The sequence below is a fragment of the Pelmatolapia mariae genome, linkage group LG9 (assembly GCF_036321145.2).
Source record: "Pelmatolapia mariae isolate MD_Pm_ZW linkage group LG9, Pm_UMD_F_2, whole genome shotgun sequence".
Taxonomy (NCBI): Eukaryota; Metazoa; Chordata; class Actinopteri; order Cichliformes; family Cichlidae; genus Pelmatolapia; species Pelmatolapia mariae.
In genome coordinates, this window is record NC_086235.1 from 20,335,572 (window position 1) to 20,349,239 (window position 13,668).

The 13,668-nt window shown below is 37.6% G+C and overlaps 1 protein-coding gene across 1 annotated transcript; it reads left to right on the forward strand.

Annotated features, from left to right (window-relative positions):
• Nucleotides 1-3,414: 3,414 nt before the first annotated feature.
• Nucleotides 3,415-13,437, forward strand: sgk3 (serum/glucocorticoid regulated kinase family member 3). Its single transcript, XM_063484069.1, has 17 exons — nucleotides 3,415-3,672; nucleotides 7,653-7,823; nucleotides 7,945-8,028; nucleotides 8,187-8,259; nucleotides 8,342-8,417; nucleotides 8,621-8,696; nucleotides 8,894-8,943; nucleotides 9,040-9,097; nucleotides 9,317-9,400; nucleotides 9,489-9,620; nucleotides 9,981-10,093; nucleotides 10,568-10,604; nucleotides 10,947-11,033; nucleotides 11,284-11,379; nucleotides 11,531-11,686; nucleotides 11,877-11,966; nucleotides 12,570-13,437. The coding sequence occupies exons 2-17, from the start codon at nucleotides 7,728-7,730 to the stop codon at nucleotides 12,738-12,740; spliced, it is 1,479 nt and encodes a 492-aa protein (XP_063340139.1). The 5' UTR covers nucleotides 3,415-3,672; nucleotides 7,653-7,727; the 3' UTR covers nucleotides 12,741-13,437.
• Nucleotides 13,438-13,668: the final 231 nt, after the last annotated feature.

The window sequence follows — 13,668 nt, forward strand, 5'->3', positions numbered from 1 at the left end:
AGACGGACGCATGAAGGGCATCTACTCTTAGGAACTGTTGTCCATTTTTGTGAACTTCCCTTGCCATCCATCCCCAAAGGTTCTCAGTTGGATTGAGATCAGGGGAAGATGCAGAATGGTCCAAAAGAGTGAAGAGTGAAAGATTATCCTGGAAGAAGTCCATTGTCCTGCAGTCATTGTGCACTGTAACATTGTCCTGTTTAAAAACCCAGTCTTTACCACACAGACGAGGGCCCTAAGTCATGAGGGATGCTTTTTGCAACATCTGGACATATCCAGCAGCCATTTGACGCCCCTGCACCTCCTGAAGCTCCATTGTTCCACTGAAGGAAAAAGTACCCCAAACCATTATGGCGCCCCTCCACTGTGGCACGTAGAAAAACTCTCAGGTGACATCTGCTTGTCATTCCAGTAACGTTGGAAACCATCAGGACCATCACGGTTACATTTTTTCTCATCAGAGAATAAAACTTTCTTCCACCTTTCAGTGTCCCATGTTTGGTGCACTCTTGCAAAGTCCAAACGGTCAGTTCTGTGGTGTTCAAGGCGACGAGGCCTTTGAAGACTTTTTTTTGTTTTTGAAGCCCTTCAGTCTCAGATGCCGTCTGATGGTTATGGGGCTGCAGTCAGCACCAGTAACGGCCTTAATTTGGGTCGAGGATCATCCAGTGTCTTGATGGATAGCCATAGACCCTGTTTATGCAGTTCAACAACCCGACCATGTTCAAAAAGGGAACTTTTTTTTTTTTTTTTGCCTTTACCATCAGAACGCCATGACAGTGTGACTACCTGACAGAAAATGACAGTGAATCCACATTTGTGCCCAGATTTGGCCTTTTAAAAGCATGTGGTCTTAAACTTTTGATCAGCTGTAAAACAGCCTGTTTCAGTTTAAGTGTTGTTCTCAATAAATTGCATGCTCAAAAAAATGTTTTGTCTCACCCCCATTTCTTCTTGTGGCATGTTGAAGCTCTACTTGGAACTTGTTACGATCCGACCATGTAAAATGTGATTTTTTGTTGTTGCCATTTTTCATGTCGAAATGTACAAATATATGATTGTGGGATTTGTATAGAGTATTTGTGTACATCATATAAATGTTGTCAAGCACATACACATACAAACTACAATCATTGAAGTATGATAATATTATTGATTTTATTTCTTTTTATTATTTCTTTGTATTTTGCGTTACTTTTGTCAAATTGTGGCATAGGTCCACAAACTGAAAACTATTCACACTCATACAGATACAGTTTTGGTTACTATCAAGATGACTTAAAGGACAGCCGATTTCAGCAACAACAACAAAACTTTTTGAAAAAGTAAAAACTATTTACTTCTCACTTTAACTATTAAATATATGTAAATATTCAGTCAAAATGTAGATGTCAAACTTTTCTTTTTAAAATATTTACATTTAATGTTGGCTTAGCTCTTCAAATTTGTTGTGGAGAGCACTGCTGGGGCCTTTCTCTTGTATCAGCTCTGTCAGGTGTGACCTGGACTACAGTGTGTTTAGGTGTTGACCACGAAAGGTCAGACACAAAAGCACTGAAAGTTTAAATCACACTTTTTTGTTAAAAAGGATATTACCACATTTATGAAGCACTATATTCAATAATATGAACTAACAAAATATTAATAATTGCATGATCACTATTATTAGATCATTCATAATTGAAATAATTCATCGTGGATACTTCATAGTTGCTGGCCTTCAACGGTCTGAATACTGTTATGATTATTGGGCTTCTGTTGCCTGCTTTCCTGTAGGTGGCGCTGTTGAACTGTTGGATTTCTCAATGCTGCGGTTCGTCAGAATAAGAGTAAACCGAGCTGTGCCAAGCAAACATGACCGGAAGCTTTTGGAAAATAAGAGCCCAAAAAGGTTTATCAAAACGTCATGATTTTATTAAAACAGAAGTTTTGAAATTTTAATCAAGGACATTTGTGTAATTACATGTATACAGAGTTATAGGATAGCTGGCCAAAATTATTTTTAAATGCCCTTTTAATCGCAAGAGTAAACAAACTCATAAAACTAAAGAAATGTTGGCAAATTTGGTAATTTAGTTAAAGGTGACTGTGTCTGTGAAGGCCAGTGTAAATTGTTGTGTAAATTGTGTAAACCACTGTTCAGGGACAAAATATAGATGTTATAAAAGGCGTTCCAAAGCATTTGAAATACAAAATATCTCTCAAGAATCCAAACATATCACAGATTCTTGATAACCAAATTGCATTTCAAATATAACAGTTAAAATGAGTTCTAAATGCATACTTATTGTTTGGATTTTGTTGACGCATGCCTTTATTTAGATTGGAAAGGGAATCAACAAAACAGTGAAAATGACAAAGACGAATAATGCAACATTTCAGCTCCCAGAAGTCAGTCCTCTTTGATATGCTTTGTATTTTTTCCAATCTTTTCTGACTAGATTGAGTTGCACTCTCACCAGTGCAACCCTGTTACACATATTTCCAACGGAAGGCAAATTAATTTAAAAGATTACTTCCCTTATTTATATGACTGCATGTATCCTTGACTTCCCATCATCACATGTATCATATTCTACAGCTCGCACCTTTTACAAACACATGCTAAAAACATATACGTAAACATAAAGAACATAAACAACATTTCTGTTGTCTGAAATATATATTTATCATAGCTGTACAAGCACAAGTTCTATATGTAATAAGTCATTATGTCTTGTGTAAATGGTTACTCAAATTGTAACCTTGTTACCATGTCATGTTAATAATATAACCGTAAATGTTTTTCTTAGCTTTGAATCTATTATCTTTGCACTGGTTTAAATTATTAGATGAGTTTATTTGAGCAAAGGTTTTCAAAATAAACCAAAAAAGTGGAACTATTGAAAAGTTAGATGTGGTAAGGTTCAAAAGTTGCTAAGATTAAGTCTAAGTCTAAATATTAATTAGTTAACTAACTAAAATATCTCATAAAAAGTGAACCTTTGATGCCTGAGGTGGACAAATTTAAGGGGTCGCATTTTTGTTTTTGTTTTCATGGTTTATTATTTGTTTTTCTTAAATACATAGATTATAAAATAAATGCATTATCACTTATTCACCACTTTTGAAACCTAAACTGCCCAATTATAGAATGACTCAAAAGTATTATATGGGTTGGGCTCTAGCAGAAAGCATAGCTTTTTATCTCAGAGGCTACAATAAGATGTGTTTAATATGTTTAATTAGAACTATGATTGGCGTGAGGATACGGTGGACGGGAACATTAAAGTAAAACAAAGTGCTTAAAATTTGTTTGTTTTTAGCACAGCGGCTAAGCAAAAGACATTCAGGAAGTTTATTTTTTCCCCTTATATTTTGAAAAGCAGCACCGGAAGTAAAGTGGTGTCTAGTGTGTACTTCACGGCGGTCGTGTCTGTCCGTGTGAGGTCCCGTGACAAATTTCATTGGAACTTTGTGCGGCCAGGAAACACTCATGTTTCCTGATGCGCTCAGTTGTCGGACGGCTGTGAGCAGAGAGAGAAAGCACACTTTCATTTGGAGGGTTTAGGGACTTTCGTCCCTGCCCGACCGGGACATATGTTTGCTACCTTAGCAGCTTAACTGCCGTAGAGCGAAAAATCCCCGCTGGAACTGCGAAATTAAAGGAACACCGCATCAAAATCCTGAAAGGTACGTGATGTTCACGTAACTCCTAACGACGTGTTGGCTAGCTGTAGCTGTAATATTTACTTCAAATGGGGAGAACTGGTGCCAGTGTAATGTTAAGTAACATAATGCTAGTTATAACATTAACCGTTTGTTGCTCAAATGTGTCACTAAAGAAAAGTTTAGCCGAGAGACACTTAAAGTTACTAACTTGTGTTTGCTCATCTACTGTTTAGTACTCACCATGTCCTTATAGCTTAATACTGTATTGTTTATAGTTTGTGTTACATTTGCGGTCTTGTTAGAGTGTATGAAGCTTATCATTTAGTGTCTGCCGGGGGTTTATTGGTGTGTGTGTGTGTGTGTGTGTGTGTGTGTGTGTGTGTGTGTGTGTGTGTGTTGAGCTCCTCCCTCCCCTGTCTCTTTTTTCTTTTCTCTCACGTCCTCGACTCGAAAATGTATTATTTAAGAAATTATTTTCCCCTCAATACACGTAATATGTGCACAGATTTAAAAGTAGTACCGGTGTAAGTACACCTGTACTCTTTGTAAGCTTTTGCCGATACTTTTGGCAGAATGAAACAGAAATAGTAGACGAGGCCTTTTTCAATGCTGTCTTCAAGGGAACTGTCATCCACATAGCTCTACGTAGCTGTCAGACTTCAGAAGCTGTCACAATGAATGTTCACCTTGAATGTTTATCCAAGCTTGTGTGATATTAACACGCACCAAAAAAAAGTCAAATTTACACTGACAGGAAGGTTGCTTCCCTTGGTGATCCTTCTCTTCATCATTCCGTTTCCTCTTGTTATCCAAAGAGTATATTTAAACTCACATGTGGAGTCTCATCTCATCTGTCCATTTGCTTTGACTGGAGGAAGTTCACATTTCCTTCCCTGATGTTAATGTGTGGTTTTATGGGACAAATACTCACATTACAAAAGAGCCAGCTCAACATCTGTCATAACAGAGCAAGCTCCTTAAGGCTGCTGAGCGTGCTCTCTTTGAAATCTTATTTTCTGCAGCTGATGAACCGGTCATTTCTTGTCAGTGCACACACTGATTCAGGTTTGTTTCGAAAAGGAAGTCAGTAGACACCGCGGCTGTCTCTAAGCTGTCTGGACTGTCAGGTTAGGGTAAGAATTTGGTCATGTGCTGATGCACTATGTTTATGCTCCCCGCACTACTCAAGCTGCACTTCCTCTATCAGAGATTTGCCACTGTTGTGGTAACGTAGACTGGTCTGAGTAAAGGTTAGAAATCATCTTTCGTCCCCTCAAAACTTTGCCACTTTTTTTTTTTGTTGATCAGCAGCTGCTTGCCTGACTGAGCTTTCGTGGTCTTCTAGTGTTGCTTCTGCTTTACTGTACATAACCACAGATATCCCTATGTTTGAACTGATCATTAAGAAGTTTTTTTTTTTTGATCCCATGTAGTAGGCTGTAATATTTTGGGTCTGTCATCACAAGTTAATTCATGTTGTGATGTGGGCATAAACTGTGGCGAGGACACATGTTTAACAATAATCTCATTCCTTCTTATTCGCATTGTGCTTCCCACTCTTTGTTTTCACTTCTTATTATTTAACTTGACAGTGCGTGCTGGTGGGTGTGGTGAGCTGCAGCATTCCATACTTAGGAGTAGCAGCGTGTGTCGGGCTCCAAATGTAGGTTTCACTGCACGGTTATATGTTATTTCCCCCCCATCAACAAAAAAATTTCTGGAATGTTAAAAAGCGGGTCCTACCCTGTGAGCTTCACAAGCCATTTAAGCATGAAAAACACGCACAGATGTGAGGCAGCTCGGCGATGTGCACAGCCATTTTAGTGTGTACCAGCCACAATGACGCAACCTTTTTGTTTTCCATTACAGAATTGGTGTAGAAGATCTTCTACACCAATTCTGTAATAAGATTCAGTCAATTAGATCAACACATATCCTAATTTATCGCCAGAAAATATGTTTTCCTGCTTTTACCTGTTTTTATTTTTTTACATCTTAGGTGGCGGGTGTCACGAGAATTACACATTAAAAGGTCACCTTGGGTTGAGGCTGATGGGCTTTGATAGACTGAACAGTCTCAGCAAAATGAAAATATTTCCTAGTTACAGCCCTATTTTTAAGCAAGTGCTTTGCATATGTGGACAAGCAGTTGTATTAGGGGGAAAAGTTAGTACTGTTAATACTGGCTCTTTGTGTTCTCATAAATGTGAGTAAAAGTGAAACTAAAAAGAAAGTTTTACAGTGTTGTGACAGAACAGAAAGAACGCCTAGTGATGAAGAGGGCATGAAGGTCTCTCTGACTGCACTCATGCATTTTAAAGAGGGCCGCTCTTTTACCGTTTCCTCACCCCAACGTGAGCAGAATGAGATGCCCACTCAGGATACACTCAGGATCCGTACGCAGCAGGAGAAAGCTGTCACAGAGCAGGTTTTCCGTGTGTTTTGAGAAAGCAGCAGGGCTTGGAAAGAGAAAACTACTAAACAAAACTAGGCTGACCTCACAAGCCTCAGACAATGGTCAAGTCAGAGCAGCAGACAAAGAGCTTTGTTGTAAAACAACAGACGTTACATAACGGACGGAGAAGGATATGCCGCTCTCTGTGTGTTCAGTTAGATCACACAGTGTTGAGTATTTACAGTACACGTGATCGTTTAAGGTCCCCAGTTAAGCTGGAGACAGAAGACACTCCTGTTACAGTTTATTAGAATTTACTCATTAAGACTTATCAGTATGAATGAACTTTGTCCCTCTTCACCTGAAATCAACTGATAGCCTGACCTTTTGTTTATTCAACAGTCAGGGGAAGGAATTTATTGGATCCCAGCAATTTGCTTTATTTATTTCCTTCTAATGTTTTGCTTGCTGTGTAACTCTGGCTTCAAAAACCCCTGCAAGTTAAAACAAAAACAACAACAACAACACAGATTTTCTACTGAGCCAAACAAGGGAGAATGTCATAGACTCAGCATGTTTAAGAGCTAGTGTGTGAATACCTGTGGGCTTGTATGTGCTCACTTGTTAGGGGAGATGTGTGTGAGTGGAAGGGATTGCATGGATAGAGACATCTGGAAGAAGATGGCACGATTAACAGCAAAATAATAGCTAGTATGTGCTGTATTGATATGTTTAAGTGTTATTTTATTAAAACTGAGGGAGGATGGGATATGCTTACAGTAAGGAGTGAGTTAACTGGTTGCCCAGGAGGAGGGAGCCCACCTGCTGCCATGTTGCAGCTCACTGACCCATCTGTTGTCCCTGTACTCTCACCACAATCTTCCCTTTTTAACTCTTTACCCCTCAAAAGCCTAGCAGGAGTAACCCTTGAAGCTCTTTTATGAAACTAATGGTTTCTGTCATATTTTAAGCCTGCTTAAAGAACAAAATGACTGGATGTGCATTAGAGGCAAGTGAAGGTGGGCTCTGCCTATGCAGCTACCCTTGGAAAAATCCAGAAACTTTATTTCTTTATAGTCAAATGTCATTTTTATGGGTGAAAGAGTTAAGAAAGCCAAAGGACTTCTAGACAGACTTTCAGCCAAGACTACATTTGAATAACGTCTTTTTAAAAATGATTACCTGTAATGTAACAGATAGTGACAAAAAGTACAATAACACAAAAAAGAAGAAAAATACTTACACTTTTCAATGTTTTAATATACGGTGTACATAACCTAGTTTAAAAATAACTCGACCGGTGTTACATATTTTGTTCTGTTGTGTATTTAACATATCTTAATGATATGAATGTTTGATTCTTGGCAAAATAAAACTGAGCGTTTCTAACACATGGGATGATACCATTTCGAGAACTGAGTGCTTATAAAGTGCAAAGCAGTTACAACAAATACTGTGCCGATATAATCTGATTAATGAGCAAAGACTGCCACCTCTGAAGTGTGCAGTGATGTAAGCCCTGCAAGCTGATATGTGTAGTGACCAGAGCAAGACCAGTTTCACTTCCTGTATAACAGAGTAAGCTCTTCTCTTTCCTCTTTTGCAGTAGAGACCCAAAATGAGGATTGGGCAGTCGTATACTTGAAGCCTTTTCCTGGGGGACACGTTACTGCACCTTTGAATGCTGACCGGCCCTAAGATGGAGGACCAACCCAGTTTTCCCAATGTCAGCATCCCTTGCCACAATGAGCAGAGGGACAAGAAAAAGCGTTACACAGTGCGTGCATTGGTTCATTAATATTTTTTCTGCAGGAAATGTAATCCCAGAAATGGTCATTTAAATTAGGACTTGCCACTTTTCTTAATGTTTACATGAATTATGGTTGTCTTTTTTTCAGGTTTACAAAGTGATTGTCAATGTTGGACAACAGGAATGGTTTGTCTTCAGGCGATATGCAGAGTTTGATAAACTCTTTAACACAGTAAGCAGTGGAACATCTTGATCTTGCATCAAATCTGATTTGGGGGGGTGGATTTTGTGTTTCATGATATTAAGAATCATTCAGAATAATTACAAATATGTCAGAATAATCTTCTCCCTTCTTCTAAAAGAATTTTCTCTATTGCGCTTTTAACACAGTTAAGGAAACAATTTCCATCTATGAACTTGAAAATTCCAGCTAAAAGGATATTTGGGGACAACTTTGACCCGGGTAGGTGTTTGCATTTAACTAAATAGGCCCTGCTTGATCTTTGTTGGGTGCAAGTGATTGATTGTAGGTTTGTTTTAAATAGAGTTCATCAAGCAAAGAAGAGCCGGGTTACATGAGTTCATCAAAAGACTCGTCTCACATCCTCAGCTTTGCAACCAGTAAGTGTAGCAGTTCCTACTGTTGTTATACAACACTATATTATATATTGATGTCTGATGCTAACTTTATTAGGATGAGTTGTTCAGATTTGTTTAGCCGTGCTTTGTGCTTATTTAAATTAAAAGTTGTACTATGTTGGCTGTCACCTGCTGCTGTTAGAATGTTTTTTATTTACCTGCTTGTCCTGTGTTAAACTTCACAGTCCAGATGTGAGGGCATTTTTACTAATGGAAAAAAGGGAACAAATATCAGATGCCTCTGAGGATGAAGATGAAAAGGTATGTAGCAGTTTTCAACAATTTTGGATGATGGTTTGCCTGTCCTGATGACAGCATCTTGTCTGATAACCCTTTATATACATGCATAAATATATCTATATAAATATTTCAGACAGTTATTTTAGGCTGTTTTGTTAATATGGCAGCTGTGGGTCTCACTGGCTTATATAAATTATGTTTTTTCTGCTCTACAACAGAACAACTCTACCTCCAGAAACATCAACCTGGGACCCTCTGCAAATCCACAGTATGTTTACTAGAACATAGATGACAAGGCCTTGATGTTTTTATCAATTATTTCTATCTGAAATGCCTGTAAATTTAAAAATATTTTATCTTTCAGAGCCAAGCCCACAGACTTTGACTTTTTAAAAGTCATAGGAAAAGGGAGTTTTGGGAAGGTATGTAATTGGTGCAATACTGGAAAATATGTTCACTTTATCTTCATCCCAGATGTTAGACAGTGACAAGTTTTACTGTCTTTACTGTTGGGGAAGCAACAAGTTTTAGTTCTGCATGTGTTGCCCTTTCCATGTAGGAAGTGAGAATCGGATAAGGAATTATTTTGGTTTTCAGTGTTGATGAAATTCTCAACGTGCTCTGTTTCTCCTCTGATGCAGGTTTTCCTCGCTAAACGAAAACACGATGGAAAGTTTTATGCCATCAAGATCTTACAAAAAAAGGTCATTCTCAACAGGAAAGAGGTAAAACTTTGATCACCACTGAGTTTATCTGTATTTTGGCTTGGATATGTGTATGATAATGGTTCACATATATTGTTGTGCCAATCAGCAAAAACACATCATGGCAGAACGCAACGTTTTGCTGAAGAACGTGAAACATCCCTTCTTGGTCGGGCTTCATTATTCCTTCCAGACTAAAGACAAGTTGTACTTCGTGTTGGATTTCATCAATGGAGGAGAAGTGAGTTGTTTCAGTTTTATTAGCAATAAAATCCCACAGAAATGAGTCACACTGTCATGAACAGCTGAGAAATGAAGCAATAAAGAAACTTTAAAAAAATCCCCCTTTACTGTTAACACTGATAACACACCTCCATGTGTGATATTTTTATTAGCAATTATAGCATTACTTAGAGTAAGGGTGGCTTTCGCATGTTACTGCTTCAAGTGTGATCGGCGTTTTTAGCTGCGCTGCGTGACAATCAGCATGCCATTAAAGCCGAATCTTACTCTGAACCAGATGAGCACAACATGCCAAAAGTGAAATATCAGTATTTATAAGTTCTCCATTAAATGTTCACTCTAACCTTTTTCTTTTCAGCTTTTCTTTCATCTTCAAAGAGAAAGGACCTTTCCGGAGCCCAGAGCAAAGTTCTACATTGCTGAAATGGCAAGTGCGCTGGGATACCTGCATTCTCTCACGATTGTTTACAGGTATGCTGCTATTCAAGTGTCAGTCAAGCCAAATAAGTAAAGCCAAGATACAGTCATGTGAAAAAGAAAGTTCAAGTGATTCTGTGAAGTCATGTGAAAAACTAATACTGCTACTAGCAAATAGACTGTGCAGAGAAACTATGAGGAAAAAAAACCCCAAAGAGCTACATCTCAGACATCTCATGATTGAAATGCTATGGTGGGATCATAAAAAAGCTGTGCATAAATGAATGCCTGCAAAGCTCACTGAACTAAAGCAATGTGGTAAAGAAGATGTAGTGTGAGAGGCGGATTACTTCAAGCTAATAAAGCTAAATGTGTTTCTTTAAGCTGTTATAGGATGAGATATACTTAGTTGTTGTTTTTTTACAAGACTTTCTTCAAGTGTAGAGCTTATGAAATTAAATTGAAATTACATTTACTTAAAACATTTGGGCATTTAAATACAACTGTGTTTGAAATTACTTTTTTCAGAGACTTAAAGCCAGAAAATATCCTTCTTGACCACGAGGTAAGTGTTCAACGAATCCCAAAATATATCTCAATGCCACTTTTGGATATCATGTTAGGCTTATAACTGGTGGAGGAGTTATTACATAAAACATTTACAGGACACATTTCATTCTCCTGCTGTCATTTCCAGTTCCAGCTGGACAGAAAGCGTGTGATTGGATTAGGTCTTATTAATGATTTTCCTGCCTAGCCTCATTGAGAAAGTTAGGGAACGGTGAATGTGACTGAATGCTGCAGCCAACATTCCTAGTAAACAATAGTATCCTCAGTCCCGGGGGATAATGAGCTGCTTGTGTGGCACATGTTATCTAAAAACATCCCTATGTCCTCCCTTTTCCAGGGGCATATCGTACTCACAGACTTTGGATTGTGCAAGGAAGGCATTTCCCAGAAGGATACTACCACTACATTTTGTGGAACACCTGAGGTTTGTGTTTAACATGACAATCATTGAAAACCTTGTTACAACAGTGAAGTTAATAATTTTCAGCTGTGTGTGTGTGTGTGTGTGTGTGTTGTAATTTGTTAAACTACTGGAGAATAAAATACACTTTCATATGCAAAAGAACTGTAGCATTGATAACTGTTATGTGTTTTAAGCTAGAAAGAAAATGTGAGAGTTAATGTCATATTATTATGTGGGGTTTTTTTTCTTCTTATTCTTTTTAAATGGCCAGTACTTAGCTCCAGAGGTCTTGAAGAAGCTGCCATATGATCGCACAGTAGACTGGTGGTGTCTGGGCTCAGTGCTGTATGAAATGCTCTTTGGTCTAGTGAGTTTTTACTTTGACATTTCCAAAAATAACTCAGATTTGTAAATCTGCTTTAGTGTTAAATGTTGAATCATTTCAATGAGTTGCCACATTTTCCTACTCACTTACAAACCTCTACTTCCCTTTTTTTGTTTTTTTTCCTATATCCTAGCCACCTTTCTACAGCAGGGACACACACGAGATGTATGACAACATCCTCCACAAGCCGCTAACCAGGCGTCCCGGTGCCTCCAACACAGCCTGGTCTCTCCTCGACGGGCTGCTGGAGAAAGATGGCAAGCGCAGACTGGGATACAGGGAAGACTTTGTATGTGTCATTTATAAAAATCGATTTTCACTACAGAATTTGTAACTTTTGAGCTCCCTCTAGTGGCCCATACCTTTAATGTATATGCGTGTCACTGTCTCTAATACTAATTAAAAATGAGTGTCATTCTTCTGTTCACGCTCTGTTAGCTGAAAAATCATGTTGAGGTTTATTTACTCTTGACTTTCAGATTGAGATCAGAAGACACAGCTTCTTCTCTTCCATCAACTGGGATGACCTTGAGCAGAAGAAGATCCCTCCCCCTTTTACACCACTTGTGGTAAATATTTTTTCCTGTAATCAAAACCGCCTGGGTATTTTACACTTATTTTGACTCTTCACAAGACATAATTCTCTTTGCTTTGCAGAAGTATAGACTTACAGGACGTTCTGTACAGTACATTGTTTATATACTATTCTAATCACACTGAATGACTAAAAACATCTTTGTGGAACTGGAGTAGCTTTAATATTTGAGTTATCATGTTTATAGTATGAGTAGATCTAGTTCATAGTATTTCTTAAAGAACAAACAAGAATAAACTTGTAACAAGCGTGCACATGTAGTCCAACAAAATTAGATATGCAATCTAACAGAGTATTGACACAATGAAAAGGTCACATCTCGCTTAGGTAAGCTTTGTTGCAGGGGTATCGTGTTGTTTGTACAACTGCAAGTCTTGATTTTTTTTTAAACTGGCAACTCCATTTATAATTTTTTATGATTGCCGCGTCTTTTTGGAGCACAGTGTAAAATTGAAACAATGCTTTTCTGTCACAGGAGTAAGTCACCCTTAGGTGACCTACTCCGTGATGATGTTTTGTATTTTTTTACATGAATGATAATGTGACCTCTGCACTCTTTTCTTTTTTTTTTAAACAGAGCTCTGTCAGTGATATCTCAAACTTCGATCCTGAGTTCACAGAGGAGATGGTCCCCAACTCAGTGTGCTGGTCTCAAGAACAGTCGATTGTCAACGCTAGTGTTATGGAAGCCGATGACGCTTTTGTGGGCTTCTCTTACGCACCACCTTCTGATGATTCTTTCCTATGAAACATTCCCATAGAAGCATTCAGTTGCCTTAACCATTGTAACTTTCTTTTTTTTTTTTCTAAAGGGAAGCAGTATAAATGGATTAACTTGTTATGTGAAGCCAAAGCAAGCAGCTGAGAAGGAACTGCACTCAAAACAGATTTTGGTTGAAACAAGATATTATTTTACCTGTATTTATAAAAACAAAAAATGTACATCCAACAGATTCTATTTTTTAGATTTAGGGACCACTGTTCTTTATTAAAGTGATTTCTGTCAGTTTACAAAATAAGCCTTTATATTGCCTTAAAATTATCCCTTAAATAAAGTCAGTATGCAGTTTTCTGACAAACTTGAACAGTTCACTGGATTTTAAGTGACTCAATTTGACTCTCAGACACAATTGTGTTTGTTTATGTAATTACTGTAAAAAGAAAAAACCCTATTGTTTATATTCACATTCACATTAAGCTGGAAGTGGGGATTACTTGAGAAACCAGTAAATGCAGCATTTTGGTTTGTAGGTCACATTTGCAAAATGGAAAAGAGACTGTCTTCTGCTTCATAAGTTACCTTTCTATATGATTTTTTTATTGAACTGTATGTGTTTATTTTTTCTGTTATTTGCATTAACAGTTTTTTTAATTCAGAAATTAAAAATCCACAATGCTTTTCTTTGTCTGGCAATTAAGTAGTCCTGTATTCCTGCACAACAATAAAAGAAAATTAAAAAAAAAAAAATCGGTTTGAAATGTTTGTGGATAAATTTAAGCCCAGCTCCCTTGTTTTAATAACATCTTCATTGACGTATGCATAAAAGTGTGTATTTCAAATTTGCTATAAATTAATATTAAGCAATAATGTCAATTAGAAACCACTGAACTGACAATTTTTCGCATTATGGAAACAAATTTATGAAATTTTCTTAACAAAACAAGAAGTTCCATAA